General features: G+C 39.1%; 1 protein-coding gene across 1 annotated transcript in view; it reads left to right on the top strand.

Moving 5' to 3' along the window:
• tm9sf3 (transmembrane 9 superfamily member 3) overlaps positions 1–20875 on the top strand; it is a 109324-nt gene that overhangs the window by 72248 nt on the left and 16201 nt on the right. The window contains exons 8-12 of the mRNA XM_059946226.1: positions 4269–4363; positions 9591–9721; positions 14422–14561; positions 17210–17278; positions 18440–18586. Of these exons, the coding sequence (XP_059802209.1) occupies positions 4269–4363; positions 9591–9721; positions 14422–14561; positions 17210–17278; positions 18440–18586 (582 nt within the window). The remainder of the gene's footprint in view (positions 1–4268; positions 4364–9590; positions 9722–14421; positions 14562–17209; positions 17279–18439; positions 18587–20875) is intronic.

Raw genomic sequence — 20875 nt, 5'->3', positions numbered from 1 at the left:
ACTCTATCATGGAACTGTTCCCACAAAATATTGACATTTTCAAGGACTCTTCATCTCATGTTCTTGGTATTGCTTATTTATATTATTATTATTATCATCATCATTTTTTTCTTTTTGTATTTGCAGCTTGTTGTCTTTTGCACATTGGTTGTCTTTCGTTAATTCTATTGTCCTTTGTATTTATTGTCAATATCCGCAAGAAAATGAATCTCAGTATTTTATATGGTGATATATATGTAATAATTTACTTTGAACTTTAAACTTGTTAATAGATCAACTATTGATATGTTAAATTATAAAAAAACTACTCTGCAAACTTCCTTGAACTAAGCACCTTAGCCAGTCTTGTCTAGTTTGAAATATGCCAAATTAAATAACCCATTATCTTGTACTGCACCTCTTCAGCAGTTAGACCAAGTGCTGTGGGCCAGCAATTCTATGGCTCTAAAGGTAGTGCTTGTTTTTAACTTCAAACTGATTACTGTTTGCTATTTACATTAAGAATTTAGGAATGACTTCTGTTTATGACAAGAAGCTAAACAAAGAATATTAGTTGGAAGTTTAACTTACTCAAAAACAACACTATTATCCTTAGTGGTGGCAGCTGCCAGTGTTTAGAAAACTGAGCTTAGCAAAAAAACAAAGCTTCCTGGCCCAAAGACAATGAATATAGGTACTGTATTTTATGCAGTTGGTTAATTAATTAATTCTCTGCCCTCACCTTCAATTGCTTCCTCAGAAGACTGGTACAAATGAATAATTACAGATGAATGAGTAAGGTAAATAATGAATCCATAGGAAAGATCAATTTGGAACAGAAATCTTGGGTACCAGTGACAGCTGGAAACAACACAAATTCAAATTGCTTATGTAGATCTAAGTAAGGAAGTAGTTTGCATAAGTTCTTAGAGTCTAATGTCTAATGTACAAGGAAGCCAAAACTAGTGGGAAGATAGAGGTTTGGGAAGCTTTTAAAAATTTGAGAAGGAAAAGATGAATTATGAAAGGAAGCTGGCGACTAATATCAAAGAAGATACTAAAAGTTTTTTTAAAAGGGTATATAAAGGGTAAAAGAGTTCAGGGTAGATATAGGACTAATAGAAATTGATGCTGGAGATATTGTAATGACAGAGGAAGTGAATGTGTATTTTGCATCAGTCTTCACAGTGGAAGACATCTACAGTATACTGGACATTCAAGAGTGTCAGGGAAGTGAAGTTTGTGCAGTAAAAATTACGACTGAGAAGGTGCTCAGGAAGCTTAATGGTCTGAGGGTAGAAATTTCCTGGACCTGATGGAATGCACCTTCGGGTTCTGAAGGAAGTAGCTGGAGAGATTGCGGAGGCATTAACAATTATCTTTCAAAAGTCGATAGATTCTGGCATTGTACCAGATGACTGGAAAATTGCAAATGTTACTCCACTATTTAAGAAGGGTGGGAGGCAGCAGAAAGGAAACTATAGACCTGTTAGCCTGACATCAGTGGTTGGGAACTTGTTGGAATTGATTGTTAGGGATGAGATTACAGAATACCTGGAGGCACATGACAAGACAGGGAAAATCCTGCCTGACAAACCTACTGCAATTTTTTGAGGAAATTACTAACAGTGTAGACAAAGGAGATGTGGTGCACTTGGCTTTTCAGAAGGCCTTTGACAAGGTGCTGCATGTGAGGTTGCTAAGCAAGATAAGAGCCCATGGAATTACAGGGAAGTTACTCGCATGGGTGGAGCATTGGCTGATCGGCAGAAAACAGAAAATGGAATTAAAGGATCCTATTCTGGCTGGCTGCCGAGTTCCTCAGGGATTGTTGCTTTTTATGATGTATGTCAATGATTTGTACTTTGGGATTAATGGATTTGTGGCTAAATTTGCCAATGATACAAAGTTAGGTGGAGGAGTGAGTAGTGTTAAGGAAACAGTCTGCAGAGAGACTTAGGTAGTTCAGGGGAATGGGCAAAGAAGTGGCAAGTGAAATACAATGTTGGAAAGTGTATGGTCATGCACTTTAGTGGAAGAAATAAACGGGCAGACTATTTAGATGGGGAGAGAACTCAAAATGCAGAGATGCAAAGGGACTTGGGAGTCCTTGTGCAGGATACCCTAAAGGTTAACCTCCAGGTTAATGGAGCAATGTTGGCATTCATTTCTAGAGGTTAGAATAAAAGAGCAGGGATGTGATGTTGAGGCTCGTTAAGGCATTCGTGAGACCACACTTGGAGTATTGTGTGCAGTGTTGGGCTCCTTATTTTAGAAAGGAAATACTACATTGGAGAGAGTTCGGAGAAGATTCACAAGAATGATTCCAGGAATGAAAGGGTTCCTGTATGAGGAACGTCTGGCAGCTTTTGGGCTGTATTCCCTGGAGTTCAGGAGAATGAGGGGGGCTCTTACAAAAACATTCTGAATGTTAAAAGGTCTGAACAGATTAGATATGAAAAAGTTATTTCCCATGGTAGGGGAGTCTAGGACAAAAGAGGACAACTTCAGGATTGAAGGGTGTCCATTTCGAACAGAGATGTGGAGAAATTTCTTTAGTCAGAGGGTGGTTAATCTGTGGAATTTGTTGCCACCAGTGGCTGTGGAAGCCAAGTCATTGGGTGCACTTAAGGCAGAATTAGATAGGTTCTTGATTAGCCAGGGCATGAAAGGGTATGGGGAGAAGGGGGACGACTGGAATTCTTGGATCAGCCCATGATTGAATGGTGGAGCAGACTCGATATGCCAAATGGCCTACTTCTGCTCCTATATCTTATGGTCTTTAATTATCTTAATAATATCTATTGTGGGATGTTCCTGGTGGTTCACAGACTTGTTTCCTGTGCTGAACTGTATTAATCAGGGTGGTCCTGGGTTCAAGCCAAGCTTGTTCTAAGTCAGTTGCTCAAACAGCTGTTTGCTACTTCAGATGACTGGTGTTCTGTTGCAGGGAAGGGAGATCATGAAATTCTGATCTGATTGAAATCATAGAATCATTTTAACACAGAATTGTTCTGACCACTATACCTGTACTGGTTCCAGTCCCAGCAACCCTGGCAATAACAATCCCCCATTTCTTCCTTGATCCTCCAAATTATTTCCCCTTAATTCCTGATCAAAATTTGTTTGATTCTATTTTCACCCTTACAAGCAGTAAGTTCCACTTCCTAACTGGTGCCTTTATATTTTTATCTTGCTACTTCTATCCAAAACTTCAAACTGCCCCCTGATCCTTGAATCATCAGCTAACAGGAACATTTCTCTTCTTGCCCTGTTAAAATCAGCCATGATCTGTATACTTGTGTTAAATCTGATTGTCATCCCATCATCTGTGCTGGAGCCAGATTTTGGCATTTGTGGTTTATGTATTAAATATACTAATTTTGACTGTTAGCTAAAGTGAAAACCATCTGCCTATGAAGACCTCTTGCTTTATCACGTTCCTATAGTTGTACCAAGAAATATCCAGCACTGTGCAAAAATCTCAGGTACATAATGTGGAGGTGCTGTCAAAAATAATGAAAAGTTTCTAAATATCAAAAAATTTACCATGAAAAGCAGTAACTAGTAAAAAATGAAATCAAATCAATACCTTTAAAACTGCACCATTTCTCTTAGTTTACTGTTGTGCCATTTTATTAGAAAATCAGCTGATAGGTTGTTCAAAGCATCTTACAGAAGCTACCACAATTCTGCAGGCTTTGGTTTGCATCTGTCTCTCCAGGTAATCTCAGACATTGTCAATGATGTTGAGATCAGGGCTCTGCTGCAGAACTCCTTGTTCTTCTTTTTGCTGAAAGTACTTCTTTATGACCATTGCCGTGTGTTTAGGGTCATTGTCCTGCTGCAGAATGAAATTGGGACCAATCAGATGCCTCCCTGATGGCTTTACATGATCTGCTCCTACTTCACAGCAATGAAGATTCCATTAATTCTGACCTGATCACCAAATCAAATGATTGTTTTTAAATCTAAAATTTGCTGTTTTATACTGACACACTAATGCAGAAGACAAAAAATAAAAACCTGAAACAAAATTTATATAAAAAATCTAGGGTGCCTAAGACTTTTGCACAGCACTGTATCTGTATAAAGAATACAAGTAGCTGTAGCATGGAATTATGGGGGGGGGGGGGGGGGAGTTAAATTCCAAGAGAAAATCAAGTCATTCATTTAATATTTCATGAGGCACCTTTCTTCATGTTTCTATGAAAAATACATGTTACTCACAAATGTCTTCGGTTATGAGCTCTTATCCATTTTCTGATTTTTTTTTCCCCCCTTTCCAGGAGAGGGTCCATGCTAAGTACAGCGATATTTGTGTTTGCTGCAACCTCGCCGCTGAATGGCTATTTTGGAGGGAGTCTGTATGCTCGACAAGGAGGTACTTTAAAAGTCTGATACTTTTGCAATTTCCCAGTTTCCCTCCTGGGTATACAGATTGTATTTCAGGTGTTTCACTATTAACCAGTTAATAAGTGAACTAAAAGAGTGAAATTGACGTGCCCCTCTATCCAAGTTCTTGTTTACTTGTTACTGATAAACAAGTCTTTCTTAGCCTTCCAGCACAGATCTTCTTTGTTTTTCAGATTGGAGCTTCCACTTTGTTATTGCTTGTTGATATTTATCCCCCTATCCAAATATTAGTTGTGTTTAGTGCCCCCTCCCCATATTTCCATACAATCATTTGTACATTTGGTTAACCAATCTTTTTCACCTTACTTACCTGTGAGCATGTGCAGTTTCAGTCTTTGTATTCCTTAGACTCTTCCTAGTCTGCAATCTAATATGGTGCTGCCTCCTCTACTATTGTCCAACAAAATCCCAAAATGCATCATCTTGCACTTACCAGGATTAAATTCATCTGATAGCTCTCTGTCAAACTTTCCCTCTTGATTTATATTCTTTTACAGCATTGGAAAATTCAGTGAATAAATAAGATAAATAGTAAAAATCTCTTCCTCGTTTTAAAGGTATCAGGAGCCAAAGGATATAGGTTTACGGTGTGGGGAAGTTTTAAAAAGGATTGAGGAAAAGAATATCAGGAACATGCTGCCACAACAGGTAGTGGAGTCAGATACAAGCACAATGTAGAACATAGAACAGTACAGCACAATGCAGGTTCCCCAGCCCATGAAGTTGTGCGGACCCTTTAACCTATTTCAAAGTTAATCTAACCTTTCCCTCCCACGTGGCCCATCATTATACTGTCATTCATGTGCCTATCTAAGAGTCTTATGTTAGTAATGTATCTAATTCTACCTCCACACTATGCACTAACCACTCCCTGTGTGTTTTTTAAAAAAAGAGAAACCCTATTCTTTCCTCCAAACACCATAAAGTTATGCCCTCTTGTTTTAGCTATTTCTGCTCTGGGGAAAAATATCTTTGGCTGTCCACTTGATAAATGCCTCTTATCATCTTATCCACTTTTATCAAATCACCTATCATCCTCCTGTTCTCCAAAGAGAACATAGAACAGTACAACACAGGAGTACGCTCTTCAGCCCACAATGTTGTGCTGAACCGATTAAATTCGTAATCAAGTAGTCATCTAAACTAATCCCTTCTGCTAATACAATATGCATATCCTTCTATTTCGCTCACATTCAAGTGCCTATCTAAACATCTAAAGTCCCTAATGTATCTGCTTCTACCATCATCCCAGGTAGCACATCCCAGGCACCCACCACTCTGCGTTTTTAAAAATAACAACAATTTGCCTCTCTTATCTCCTTTGAACTTGCCCCTTCCCACCTTAAATGCATGCCCTCTGATATTAGACATTTCAACCCTAGGGAGAAAGATACTGTCTGTCTACTCTATCTGTGAATCAGGTTTAATATCACTAGCATATGTCTAGAAATTTGTTGTGCAGCAGTAGTACATAAAAAAAAATTATAAATTACAGCAAGTATATGTGTGTGTCTATGTTAAATAATAAGTTAAATATTTAATATAAATTTACTAATACAAAAAGACAGCAAAATAAGAAAAAAAAAGTGTGGTAGTGTACATGAGTTCATTGTTCATTCAGGAATCTGATGGCAGAGGGGAAGGAGTTGCTCCTGAAAAATTGAGTGTGCCTTCGGGCTCATATACCTCCTCCTTGATGGTAGCAATGAGAAGAGGGCATGTCCTGGTGATGGATGTTGGCTTTTTGGGGCATCAACACCTTTTGAAGGTTTTCTAGATGCTTGGAAGGCTAATGTCCATCATTAATCTGGATGTGTTTACAACATTTCTGCAGCTTTTTCTGATCCTGTACAGTGGCCCCTCCATACCGGAAGAACTAGCTAGAATGCTCTCTATGGTACATCTGTAGAAACTTGCTAGAGTCTTTGGTGACATACTTAAGCCTCCTCAAGCTCCTGATGTAATACAGCTGGAGTCATGCCTTATTTGTAATTGCACTGTTGTGTTGGGTCCTGGATAGATCTTCAGAGATGTTGACATTGAGGAAATTGAAACCTCTCACTCTTTCCAATGCTGATCCTTTGTTGAGGATTGGTGTGTGCTCCCTTGGCTTCCTCTTCCTGAAACCCCACAATCAATACCTTGGTCCTACTGACATGGAGTGCAAGGTTGTTGTTGCAACACCACTCAACCAACTGATCTATCTCCCTCCTGTACACCTTTTATTATCACCTGAAATTCTGTCAATAATAGTTGTGTCTTCAGCAAATTTATAGTTGGCATGTGAGCTGCGCCTTGCCACACACTTATGTGAAGAGAGAGTAAAGCAGTGGGCTAAACACACATCCCTGAGTCTTGTCAGTTTTGATGCCTCTCATAATCTTATAAACCTCTATCAGATATCCTCTCAGTTTCTGGTGCTCCAGGGAGAACAAACCAAAGTTGTCTAATCTCTCATTATAGCACATGCCCTCTAATCCAGGCAGCATCCTGGTTAGCCTCTTCTGCACCCTCTTCAAAGCCACGGCATCCTTCCTATAAATAGGTGACTGAAACTGTTGCAATAGTGGCGAGGTAATAGTTAAAGAAAAGGGATGACTTATCAGGCCATTTTGTTACTTGAGTTGCAAGCCTTGTCATAACACTAAACAACATTGGCTTTCTGTCAAGTGACATTGACAAAAATGAGATAATGTAAAGAAAAGCTCTGGATTTTGTTAACACAAGATTTGCATTTATTGCATGTAACCCTGATTGAAATTGATAATTATAAACATGGAAGAAGTCATTTGAATACCTGCATGTTTTACAAAGCCATTTTTCAGATAGACATCACTGACGTAATGCTGATGCTCTTGACTGTTAGAATATATTTGAATTTGGTCCTCCAGTTTTTTACTTCCTGTGTATAAAATCATGACGGGTGTACATAGGGTGAATGCTTACTGTCTTTTTCCCAGGCTTTGTGCATCAGGAGCTAGAGCGCATAAATTTAAGATGAGAGAGGGACGGTTTAGTAGAAACCTGAGGGGCATTTTTTTTCACCCAGAGGATGGTCAGTATATGGAATGAGCTATAGAAGTGGTTGAGAGAGTTACATGAACAGCATTTAAAAAGAACTTTAAAAAAAACCTTCAGTTTTATGTCGAAAACATGGATAGGAAAGGTTTAGAGAGATACGGGCCTAACAGAAGCAAATAAGACTAGCTCAGATGGGAATCTTGATTGGCATGAACCAGTTGGCTGAAGAGTCTGTTTATGTGCTTTATGACTCTTAATCACAATAATATCAGTACTTGTTCATCCCACTAGGTGGTGCAGGTGCACTAATTTTCTCCTAATTTCTAACAGCCCGTTTGGCAAAGACATGGGGGAAATACAGGTTTTCCTATTAACTCATGCTGTATTAAGCATAGCTTGGAAATAGTGACTTTTCTAAGTCCTATTTTTTTAGATAGTTTTTTTAAATTTAAATGTGCATACATTCTTACCAGGAGCTACCTTCAGTTTTATGTCGAAAACATGTAACTGATAGCAGAGACAGAATATCTCAGATTATTCATTTGTATGAGTACATGAGGCCATTCAACCTGTAGTGTCAGAAAGCAGAACTCCTGTCTTCTTACAAAAAAAACCTATGCTATTACTTACTGATAATGTGATAGTTTCCCCTCAAATTTTGCCATAAGTCATTAAAAGAGAAAGTTTTTTTGCTTGATAAATATCATAATACACTGGTACCAACCATCACTAAATCATCTGTAATATTCTGAGTTCCCCCGGAGTAGTAACTTATAGTTCCTCCCCTCTGCAGAAGTTACTGCTGGATTTGAGTTTGCAGCTGTTGCTCACCCTTTTGTACAAATTGCCCTTGATAGAAGAGTACGAGCTCTGATGATTCCTGGAGCAATTTGGAGGGAGCTGAGTAGAATCTTTGTTCAGGGAAAAAGTATGGAGAACTTGAGTCATCCTTGAGGCAGAAATTAGGAGCAGAGGATCTATCGAGATGGAGGTCTGAAAAATTGATGGGTAGGCTTGGTAACTGAGAGATGAGCGACAGGTGTAAGTGAAAAAAAATAATTAGGATAAGAAGAAACTTGGTGTAATTGCTCCAGGAAGAAATAGAGACCCTAATGTTCAATCTCCATCAGGTAATGTCAAAGAGATTGGAATGTATTTGTTGAAAATGCTTTAATAAGCTGTAAGGCATTGTAAGTCATCTTCGGCTTTGAGGTGCTTTATAAATTTAGATACTGCCATTCTTTTTTTTAGAAGTTAATATTATCCTGCATTAGTTCATAAGAATATGACTCCAAAATACAAACCATAGGGATAAGATTGTGCAGATGATAGAAATCCAGAGCAACAAACACAAATTGCTGGAAGAACTTAGCATGTGAAGCAGCATCTATGGAAATGAATAGACATTCAACATTTCAGGTTGAGAACCTTCATCAGGTCTGGAAAGAAAGGGTGAAGAAGCCTGAATGAAAAGTTGTGGGGGTGGAGGGGGTTGGGGGAGAAGAACAATCTAGAAGGTGATAGATAAAGCCAAGTGGGTGGGGGAGGGGGATAAGAGGCTGTGAGGTGATAGATGGAAAAGATAATAAGCTGAAGTCAAGTCAAGTCACTTTTTATTGTCATTTTGACCATAACTGCTGGTACAGTACACAGTAAAAATGAGACGATGTTTTTCAGGAACATGGTGCTACATGAGATAGTACAAAAACTACACTGAACTACGTAAAAACAACACAGGGAAAAAAACTACATTAGACTAGAGACCTACCCAGGACTGCATAAAGTGCACAAAATAGTTCAGGTATTACAATAAATAATAAACAAGACAATAGGCACAGTAGAGGGCAGTAAGTTGGTGTCAGTCCAGGTTCTGGGTATTGAGGAGTCTGATGGCTTTGGAGAAGAAGGAGGAATCTGATAATAGAGAGTGGACCATGGGAGAAAGGGAAGGAGGAGGGGCACCGGGGGAGGTGATAGGCAAGTGAGGAGAAGAAAAGAACTAAGAAGGGAGCCAGAAGGGGGAAAGGGGTTGGGGAAAGTTACTTGAAAATGGGAAAATCAATGTTCATACCATTGGGTTGGAGGCTCACTCGAAAATATAGATCTTTTACTGTAGTTTAATACTAATGTGACTGAAATTAATATTGAATTTGTGTTTTTTTTCATTTAAACAGGCAGAAGATGGATAAAACAAATGTTCATTGGGGCTTTTCTAATCCCAGCTATGGTGTGTGGAACTGCATTCTTCATAAATTTCATTGCGATCTATTATCATGCATCCAGGGCTATTCCTTTTGGAACAATGGTAAGCATGACAGCACTGAACACAAGCATTAAAGGGTATTGAGCTTTTTCAGAGATAAGTGAAAATTAAATTTGCTTTTTAGCTCATCCTTCCGTAGAAAATTATTGTTGCTACTCATGAAAATCAGTTTCCTGAATTAAAGCAGAAAGCAGGTCAGTCAGCATTTGTGGAAAGAAGAAACGGATGCTTCTGACTCTTAAGGGTCATAAACACAAGAGATTCTATAAAGTCAGGAAATTTTAAGCAACTCACATAAAATGCTGGAAGGATTCAGGGGAAAATTGTTTTTTTTTGTTGCAAGGCTGAGTGGGAGGAATGGATATAACAAAGAACATATCTCTGATGAATGAGGTCAAGTTGGCCATCATGCTAAGCTGTTTACAAAACTGTATGGTTGACAAAAGAACGAAGGCTGTTAGAAAACAAGGGGCTATATCAAAGATGTAACACGCAGTTCTGAACTGTTACGAAGAACGGAAGTCAAAAGAATGCTGATCAGATAAGGCAACATTTATAGAGAGTATGATCAGATCAATCAGATAAGGCAACATTTATAGAGAGTAAAGAAAACTGAGTTTGTATTGAAAGTGGATAACTTCGTATCAGGACTATCAAGAGGAAAAAACAAATTACAGATTGAGGACCCCTTAGCCGAAATATTTGGGGCCAGAAGTGTTTCAAATTTCAGATTTTTTTTATTTTGAAATACTTGCATCTATATAATGCAGTATTTTGGGAATGGAACACTCTGACGTGATGGAGCTGGGTCATCCATAGACAGTCGGAGTTGAATGACTGTCCCCAACCACATCTATTACTGGGTTCCAGCGATGTGATTGGCTTCATATCCACCTTCAATTACAAACAAGTGCCTGTTCCACAGAAAGTACAACAAGAGGGGGAGGTTTTACATAACATCTTTAATAATTTTGGTTCATGAAACAACAATGTGTACATTGAACCATCAGGAAGGTAAGCTATCACTATCTCAGCCACCCAGGTGGACATTTAGTGGCTGTTTGGCATTACCACCATTTCTGATTCTTAATTTTATGTGGTACTGGTAAACTGTCTTTATCTTACACTTGTTCATCACACATATGTACTGATACAGCTGATCGGCATGTTGGATTTTCATTCATGACAATCTTGGCAAACTGGTTAATTTCTCAGCTGCTTCATAATCAGTAGACATTTTATCACCACAAATTTTTAAAAGTTAAATGCTGTGCCTTTTCTTAAATTACTTCAACAAGCCTGCTGAATATTCACAATTACCTTCAGTTTTCAGTTCATGATAGATCTTTGCTTGTTTCATGTTCAGCGTGTTGTAAAGTAGCAGATGTTCACTTTGCTCTTTCAATGCAGGATCGAGATTTTTTTTATTTTATGCAGTGTTTTTCTATTTTTCATTAACCTGCTCATTACATCTGTGAAGTCACTTCTCAGAACTGTCTGTTATGCACAGGTTCCTGCTGATTGCCTAGAAACCTTCCCAACCCCTTGTGGAATTTTCTATTTGTGACGTCATGTCAGCATTCAAAATAATTTCGGATTGCAGAGGTTTTTGGATTTTGGAATTTCGGATTAAGGGTGCTCAACCTCTACCTGAAATCATTAACATCAATATTGAGATTAATGCTGCAGAATACCAATTATTGAAGAAAGTGAAAGTTCCTCAATATCCCTAAATTAACAAAAGAAGTTCTCCTCTTGAAATGTTGATCAGAGGCAGAAGGTTTAATCAGTACTCATCAACTTTGCACTTATCTCTTGGAGGAAAGCTGAATACAAACTGAGTTGGGAATGGAATTCTTAACGGAGTTCAATACTTGTGCCAGGGGTGGCAGGAGGTTCTTTATGGGCAGTGTCAGCAAAATCTTTAGAATAGTTCATAAGACATATACTTACTTACTCCCCCTTTTTTCTCTTGTCATTTCACCTTGCTTCTTCTTCGATTTGGCATTTTCAAGTTCTCAATGGTTCCAAGCATTAAGCAGCCTTTTGTATTTCTGTTTCACATTGTACTGCTTGTTTACAGTAGAACTGCTACTCCTTAATCCTGAGGAAATCTTTCATTCTCAACACTGTCGTTAGACCGATCCTTGACCCTGTTGCAGAGTTTTTATTTGAATATCAAATAAATATTTTTAACACTGGTCTTGATTTATAAATCTCATTCAGATTTTCTAAGAACACAGTTCATTCCAAAAATGGTTATTACTGAGTTTTTGCAGTTGTCCAAAAGGTCACACAATTACAGCAATTCTTGGTGTTCCTGTTTATCTTCAGTTTCTTAAAGGGCTGTCAGAAAATGAACCATCTTTTTGGTATACCCTTTCTCAACATGGTATTACAGGAAAGATACTGGCATGGTTAGAAGACTGGCTGATTGGCAGGAGACACGGAGAATAAAAGGGTCCTTTTTTGATTGGCTGTTGGTGACTAGTAGTGTTCTGCAGGGGTCGGTATTGGGACTGCTTCTTTCCACATTGACTTGGATGGCAAAATTGATGGCCTTGTGTCCAGGTTTGAAACTGATATGAAGATGGGTATTGGGGAATCGAGGAGACTACAGAAGGATTTAGACAGATTGGGAGAATAAGCAAAGAAGTGATATTTGGAATATAGTGTAGGGATGTGTATGGTCTTGCACTTTGTTAGGAAAAAAAGATGTAGACTATTTTCTAAACTAGAAAACAATTCCAAAATCAGAGGTGCAGAAGGACTTAGGAGTCCTTGTGCAGGATTCCCTGCAGGTTAACTTGTAAGTTGAGTTGGTAAGGCAGTGTAAGCATTCATTTCAAGAAGGCTGGAATATAAGAACAAGGATGTAATGCTGAGGCTTTATAAGGCACTGGTCAGACTGTAGTTGAGAGTATTGTGAGCAATTTAGGACCCTTATCTCAGAAAAGATGTGTTGGCATTTTGGAGGGTCCAGAACAGGTTCCTGCGAATGATTCTGGAAATGAAAAGGTTAACATGAGGCACATTTAGCTCTGGCCCTGTACTCACTGGAGTTTAGGAGAGCAAGTTATGATTTTATTGAATCCTATTGAATATTGAAAGGCCTAGATAATGGATGTGGAGAGGATATTTCCTATAATGGATTAGTCTAGGACCAGAAGGGAGAGATGAGGTGGAATTTCTTTAGCCAGAGGAAATTCATTGCCACAGATTGCAGTTGATGTCAGATCATTGAATATGTTTAAAGCAGAGGTTGATAGTTTTTTATGATCAGTCAGGGCAGCAAAGACTGGAGAATGGGGTTGAGAGGGATAGTAAATTGGCCATGATGGAATGGCAAAGCAGACTCCTGATGGGTTAAATGGCCTAATTCTGCTTCTATGACTTATGGTCTTACCTCTATAATTGCTTGTCCTTTTTATTTTAACCTTATTATTATGCTGATGACTTGATATAATAATTTTGGCAATGTGGGTACTTATTGAAAGATGTTAAAATTTAACCCCATGAATATTCTGAAATCTTGTAAGATTATATTGTTATATTTTTAAATACTTAAAATTTCTTAAAGAGAATGGAATGTGCAGAGGTGTGTTGGGGACTACTATTTCTACTTGTTTAGTAGTGATGACTAAAGGCAGGTTTCGTTCAGTTATTTCTTGGATGTAAGGGTTTCAAAGTATCACTTTGAAGTTATATTTTGTGTATTTGCCAGATCTGCCATGTTACCTGAGAACTCTCCAGATATGCCTGTCATTGGTGTGCCATGGACATGTTGTAGCTTCTAACATGAAGCATCTCAGGAATAGCTAAATGCGTAAATTCCAGGTTTGCCTGTCCTTGAGAGGCAAGAGCTAAATAAATTTGTAGTTCATGACAGAATGAACTAGATTACTGTCAAGGAAGACTCATCTTTAGGCCAAGACTGTGGTTGCTGTCATTAGATTATTTTACTATTGTGTTTAATATTGTGAGCTTCATCAGAAATCAGAAACTTAAGATATTAAAGCAAGAGTAGACCATTCATCTCAATGCATTATTATTCAATAAGATTATTGCTGACCTCTTGCCTTAGCATCACTTTCCTGCATTGACATCATCTCTCTACTTCCCATAATACCTTCAGTTTCTGGTGATAATTCTTATTGGTTATATTAATAACAAATATAGATGCTAATGGTAGAATAATCTTTGAAGTTTTAAGTTCCACGTTAGTAATGTACTTAGCAGTGAAGCCTGCAAGATTGACATTCTGCTAATAAGTAGATCCTTGTGTCACATTTTAGTTAAGTATCAAATACATCTGCATTATATATTTGCTGCAGTTATGATACTAAAGAAATGTTAGACATATAGTAACTTCCTTTCTGTTTCATCTCAAAGAATATTTTAATTCTTAATATCGAAGAACCTAAATAGTTTTGTATATTAAATCTTGGCTTGGAAGGATGTAGCTCATTAATATTTCTCTTCTTACTGTCAGAATATAATGTCATGTTCTGGCTATCTAAATGGGCTCTGGTATATTTTAATTGATCCACAACACCTATTCTGATGCTATACAAAAAAAAAGTTTCTTGGTTTGGAAATTTGTTTTGAATCAACTTGTCTTTTATAAATATTCTGTGACACAAGTGTCAAAACTAGTTATCTCACACAATATGTTAGTTATACAGTATAAACATGCAGCAAGATTGAATTGACCTTTAGGTGCTTGTTTTCCTCCTTTGAAGGTTGCCGTTTGCTGCATATGCTTTTTTGTCATCCTCCCACTAAACTTAGTGGGGACTATTCTTGGCAGAAACATGTCAGGACAGCCCAACTTCCCTTGCCGTGTAAATGCAGTACCACGTCCAATTCCAGAGAAGAAATGGTAAGTAGAGATCTGTCCACTCTTTACTCAGTTTTACATTATATAATTTGAGAAAATGAGTTATGGTAAATTCAAGACAGACTCGTACAAGCAGTGAAACTTATTTGTGGGAGAAAACTTAGTGGATAAAGCTGTGCTGTGGATTCTGTTTTTAAAATTGGTGAGATTGAAATGTAGTGTCACCAGACTCTTGCCAATTAGACTAGTCACTGCAACTTGTCATATGTGAGACCGTGCTGATAATCATCTGAAATCAATTAACACACTGAGAAAATGTAAATGCTAAAATACAGTCTCCAGTTTGCATTAACAACCTACCTATCTTAATTCATTCTTGCATTTATGAATATGTTTGAGCTCTAATTGTACATTTCCTTTATGATTTCCTTTTGCTGCCCAACCTTATCAAATATTTTAGATGTTCCCTTTTTTCCACTATGTTGATGGTATATGCTTTGCCTTGTTTCACGCAATTGAAAACTGTGAAGCCTAACTTGGAGTTTCTGTACAGTAATAGAATCACTTCCCAGTTTCTTATTTGAGTGTCTCGAAGGTTGAATAAAACCTTCAGAATAGCAGCAAAAAATGTTCGCAGTTGGCACATTTTCATGTTGTAAAACGTCAAAATAAATTATCATAAACAAAAACTGGAAGAGTTCTGTCAGTTAAGCAGCATCTAGGGAAAGAAAGTATTTAACATTTTTGGTCAGGGGCTTTTTGTCAGAATTTAGTTTTCAGTTTTGTAGGCATTAGTATATGTGGCTGTCTTGCTCTTGTGTTTTCTTGGCATTTTAAGCAGTATCTACTATGAAGGAAAACAAAGGGACAAAAGTGAAATCCCAGCTTTATTCTTACTCTGTCGTGTGCACACACATGGTTAATCTTGCTATACTTGGGACTCGACAGTTAGCCTGGAGCCTATGCAATATCCATTGGGGCTAGTCGGAAAAGTCTTTGCTGTGCTCCAGGAGTCCACGTTCTCTGCTCTTCACAAATGTTGATCTCTTGACTTGATGATGACACTCATCATCATTCCCTTGGTTGGAACTCTCAAAGTAAGTCTTCACTGCTGAGCACCAGAACTATCACTGATCTGGCTTGCTCAGTGGGAAGTGGGGAGGTGGCGGTAAGTTTCTGGAAACTTCTCTTGGCTTGACGATTGGTGGGCTAGATGGAAGAACACTAATAGTTTCATTTAAGGATGAGTGGGTGTGTGGGGGTAGGACTATTAAGTGCAACCCTCTGGACCAGGTTGACCCAGCAAACTGTTGCTCCATTTAGTCTGCCAATTTTTTCCCTCATTTCCTAGACTGATAATTATGTTAAATTTTGAAATCAGTTGATAGATCTGCATTATGTCATTTTCACTTATTCTTGTCATAGTGTCACTAATCTGTGAGTTCAGACTGAATGTTACATCCTACACTAGGCCAAGATCAGCTTGGCCAACCTCCCCCATGATTCCCGGCTCCCTGTTCTGAGGAGCTGCTAGGCCAGTTAGTTTCAGTAACACTTCAGTTAGGGGACAGCTTCAGAGGACAAATTGCTTGTTTTCTGAAAGCTACAATCATTATTTTGAGCAGTGACAATTGGGTATGAAGATAGATTTTGGAAGCCTCGAGACTGCAGATTCTGGAAACTGGAGCAAAAAAACCTCTGGGTCTAACAGTATCTGTGAGGAAAGGAATTATCGACATTTTGGATGGAAGACGTACATCAGTGTGAGATAAGGTGAAATAGCTAGTAAAAAGAGAAGGGAAGTGATGAGACAGGAGTTCAAGGTGACTGGAGGATTGAGGAGGTGTTTAAGGTGATGGGCAGGTTGTGCAGGGAGGTGAAAGAGCGGAGTTAGGAGACAATGGCAACCCATCATCACCTATCTTCATCCCCCCTCCCCCCGGTTCCATAGCTACTCACGTTTTATCCACGTCCTCTGTTTCTAGTTTGATCTGTCATTCACCTCACCATCAATGGTTCCCATCTCATCTACTTTACATTACTAATTGCAGCACTGGTAACATGGTAACATTTGTATTCTTCCTTATCCTGCTACGTCCTCTGCCTTGACACAATTCCTATCTTGATGCTGTTCAACGTGCAGAGTAACTCCAGAAGTTTGTAGTGAAACGCAGTGCTCTATGCTGCACCTTCCTTTCCTGTCAGCTTCCCCCAGCTAAAATGCTGGAGGAACTCAGTAGGCCAGGCACCAACTATGGAAAAAAGTACAGTTGAAGTTTCAGGCTGAAACCCTTTGGCAGGACTGGAGTGAAAAAAAGCTGAGGAGTGGATTTAAAAGGTGGGGTGAGGGGAGAGAGAAGAGTCAGGTGATCTGTGAAACCTGGAAGGGGGGGAGTGAAGAGCTAGGAAGGCAAGGAGATAAGGTGAGGAAGTGAAATGATGAAGGGGGGTTTGGGGGCCGGAAGTTTGAGAAATCGATGTTCATGCCATCAGGTTGGAGGCTACCCAAACGGAATACAAGGTGTTCCTCCAACCTAAGTGTGGCAGCTGAAAGGATACATTGGAGGAAGCTCTCAAAACCAGACTAGAAAGCTATTTTATAGTGGAAATATCAAAAAATGCTACATCAATAGATAAATGTATCTGTTGTAGCATTGTTGGCTGATGCTTACTTTGATCTTATATTACAGGTTCATGGAGCCAGCTGTTATCGTATGTCTTGGTGGAATCCTGCCATTTGGTTCTATTTTTATTGAGATGTAAGTTTTGTTTTACTGTTATACCTCAGCAATTTTTTTTGTTGGCCTGGTTTTTGTAGAATCAACTTTGAAAATTTTAAAACAGCCAAAAGTGATCAAATAATTTTAGTGGCATGGGTTTCATCTTTCCTGACAGTAGCTGCTGTCAAGTGTCTGTTCAAAGGTAGACAAAAGAAGGCATAAGACATCCTTGCCTTCAATGGATGGAGCCCTGGGTGCAATGGTTGGGACATGATGTTACAGTTGTATGGGTTTTAGTGAGACTGCATCTGGTGTATTGTGTGTACTTCTGGCCCCAAACAATAGAAAGAACATGATTAAGCTAGGGAGGGTGCAGTAACCTCACAGAAATTTATAAAATCTTAGGAGCAGAGATAAGGTGAATGGTCACAATATTTTTCCCAAAACAGGGCACAAATTTAAGGTGAGAGAGGAAAGATTTAATGGGGACTCAAGGGGCCATTTTTTCCACAGAAGGTGGTGGTACATGGATCAAGCTGCCAGAGGAAGTGATAGAGGTGGATACGATTATAGCACTTAAATTATATTTGGACAAGTGAACGGATAAGAAAGGATTAGACTGAAATGAGCCAAACACAGGCAATTGGCTCAGGAAGGCACTTTAGTTTCCAATGGATAAGTCAGGCTAAGGGGCCTATTTCTGAGATGTTTAACTCTGGTTGTTTAGTGTAAAGTAACACAAGATGTGACCAATTATCCTTACCTCTCCAAATTGTTGGACGTGATCTTAGATATGCCATTTTGTCAGTTTATATTTTCAAAAATTTGAAATTCTGCGCATTTCAGGGAATTGTTTATTCTTAACTATTCTATTGTAAATAGCTTTCTAATTTTAAATCAGACCTTTGGTAATAATTGAAGCTTTCTGGTTTTACTTATTTATGTGTGTATAAGCTGAGTAAATTGCTGATGTGTATATGCTAGAGAGGGGTGACCCCACTTCGAGATGAGTGCAGAAGAAAGGCATCACCTGTTATTAAAAGCAACCTTGCCATGGTGCTAATACACTGAACTAATTATGACCTATGTAGAGAGTAGATTAGTGTGTAAATTTGTGCCGTTACTAAAAGTCTAGAGGTGCTCTGTTCACTGAAGTTTAAGCAGGTCAATTGAAAGAGTGATTTACTGTTTTTCTCTCAGGTACTTCATCTTCACTTCTTTTTGGGCATACAAGATATATTATGTCTACGGTTTCATGATGCTTGTTCTGGTTATTCTCTGCATAGTCACAGTCTGTGTTACCATTGTCTGCACTTATTTTCTGCTAAATGCTGAAGACTACAGGTGGTAAGTTATTTCCAGCCTGTCTTTTTGAATGTTGGTTGAATGCTCATCTATTTGAGTCTGAGAAGTTTCCTGCTAATGCAGTGAACCAGACTCAGAAAGAACCTGATGCTACTTTTGCTTGTTGGGCTCAGTTCTGTCGATCTCTTATGCTTCCAGCACCCTGTCCAATTGGCTCTTCATAACCTAACTATGCAACTCAAAAAGCTTTGTCACCATGAAAGGCTTTGTGTCCTGAGTGTTGACCGGTGCTCACCTACAGTACTTTAGCATATGGACTGTGGAGGTCAAAAGGAGGCCTGGTCTTGGTGAAATTCTTGTACAGTGCCTATAAAGTGTATTTATCCCCCTTGGAAGTTTTCATGTTTTATTGTTTACAACATTGAATCACAGTAGATTTAATTATGCTTTTTGACCAACAGAAAAGACTCTTTTGTATCAAAGTGAAAACAAAATTTCTACACGTTGGTCTAAATTTATTACAATTATTAAACACATTGTTGATTGCATAATTACTCACCTCTTTCAAGTCAGTATTTAGTAGATGCACCTTTACCAGCAATACAGCCTTGAATCTGTGTGGGTAGGTCTCTGTCAGCCTTGTACATCTTGGATACTGTAATCTTTCTCCATTCTTCTATATAAAACTACTCAAACTAGGTTTGTCAGATTGCATGGGATCATGAGTAAACAGCCTTTTACAAGTACAGCCACAAATACTTAATTGGATTGAGGCCTGGACTCTGATTTGGCCACTCTAGGACACTAACTTAGTTGTTGTTAAGCCATTCCTATGTAGCTTTGGCTTTATGCTTAGGGTCATTGTTTTGCTAGAAAACAAAACTTCTCCCAAGTCGCAGTTCTCTTGCAGGCTACATTAGGATTTCCCTGTATTTTAATGCTTTCATTTTGTTCTACCGTCACAAGCCTTCCAGGGCCTGCTGCAGTGAAGCTTCCCCACAGCATGATGTAGCTGGCACCATGCTTCACTGTAGGGATGGTGTGTTTTTGATGTGAAGTGTTTGGCTTATGTCAAACATAGTGTTTAGTCAGGTGGCCCAAAAACTCAAGTTTTGATTCTGTCAGACCTTAGAATAGTGGTCGCCAACCCATCGATCTTGGAGACTTTCCTAGTAGATCCCAAAAAAAAAAGAAAAATAAATACACAAATACTGTTGAGAGACTGTTTCTGGGTTGCGGGGTTTTAGTTCCGTTCTTTCTGCCCAGTGCGCATGCGTGTAGCTCTGTCCCCCCACACTGCACAGTGTACTTCAGTGGTCCCCAACCACCGGGCTGGAGGAAACGATATGAGTCAGCTGCACCTTTCTTCATTCCCTGTCACGACCACTGTTGAACTTGAATACATGCGAGGTCATTACCCAAGTGCGCCAGGGATCACTGGATTGCCTCGGGTAACCAGCTGGCGGGAAGTGCTGATGCTACCGGCCCAGAGCGCGGACAGACAGGCGCTGCCTCTGAATGTGTTTAGCACTACGGATGTTCGTGGGGAAACTGGTGCTAAAATATACACAGACCTCATTCGGGCTCAGGGTTTCATAAGCAGCAGAGCAGCTACCTCGCTGCGATCTACTGAAACAATCTTTTGTCAGCTGATAGAACCTACGGGGGGGGGGGGCACGCATCCTAATGCACTCCCCGTTCAGTCGGTCGCTTTCTCTCCAGACTGCAACCACAGCGACCGGTCTGTGGTGCAAAAAAAAGAGTGGTGACCCCTAGTGTTTATACGTTATTTCTACTTCCGGGTTGTGGGGTTTTACTTCCAGTCTTTTCTTCCCCCTGTGTGCATGTGTATAACTAATAGATTTGGAGTCAATCTTGCCTTTCGCTAAGGCTGAGCTAGGGGATCTTGGGCTTAAGAAGTTTGGTGACCACTACCTTAGAACTTTCCAGCTGACTTTGGAGCTTCCCACATGCCTTCTGGCAAAGTCTAGCTGAGATTTCATTTGTTTTTTTTCCAACAGTGCCACTTTCCTATAAAACTGCAACTGGTGAAGCACCCGGGCACCAGTTGTTGTATGAGCATTCTCTCCCATCCCAGCCACTGAAGCCTGTAATTCCTCCAGAGTTGTCATAGATCTCTTGGTGGCCTCCCTCGCTGGTCTCCTTCTTGCATGGCCACTCAGTTTTTTTTTTGTTTTTTTAAATATTTATTTATTAATTTTTGGAAATTACAAAGAATAAATGTAATAGTAAAATAGTAAGAAAGATAATATTAACCCTCCCCCCTCCCCTTAACCCTTATCTAAAGAAAGATTTCCTGGATATCGGAGG

Source organism: Hypanus sabinus, chromosome 21 (assembly GCF_030144855.1).
Source record: "Hypanus sabinus isolate sHypSab1 chromosome 21, sHypSab1.hap1, whole genome shotgun sequence".
Lineage (NCBI taxonomy): Eukaryota > Metazoa > Chordata > Chondrichthyes > Myliobatiformes > Dasyatidae > Hypanus > Hypanus sabinus.
Note: the sequence above shows the minus strand (reverse complement) of the source record. Positions and strands in the feature narration are given on the sequence as shown.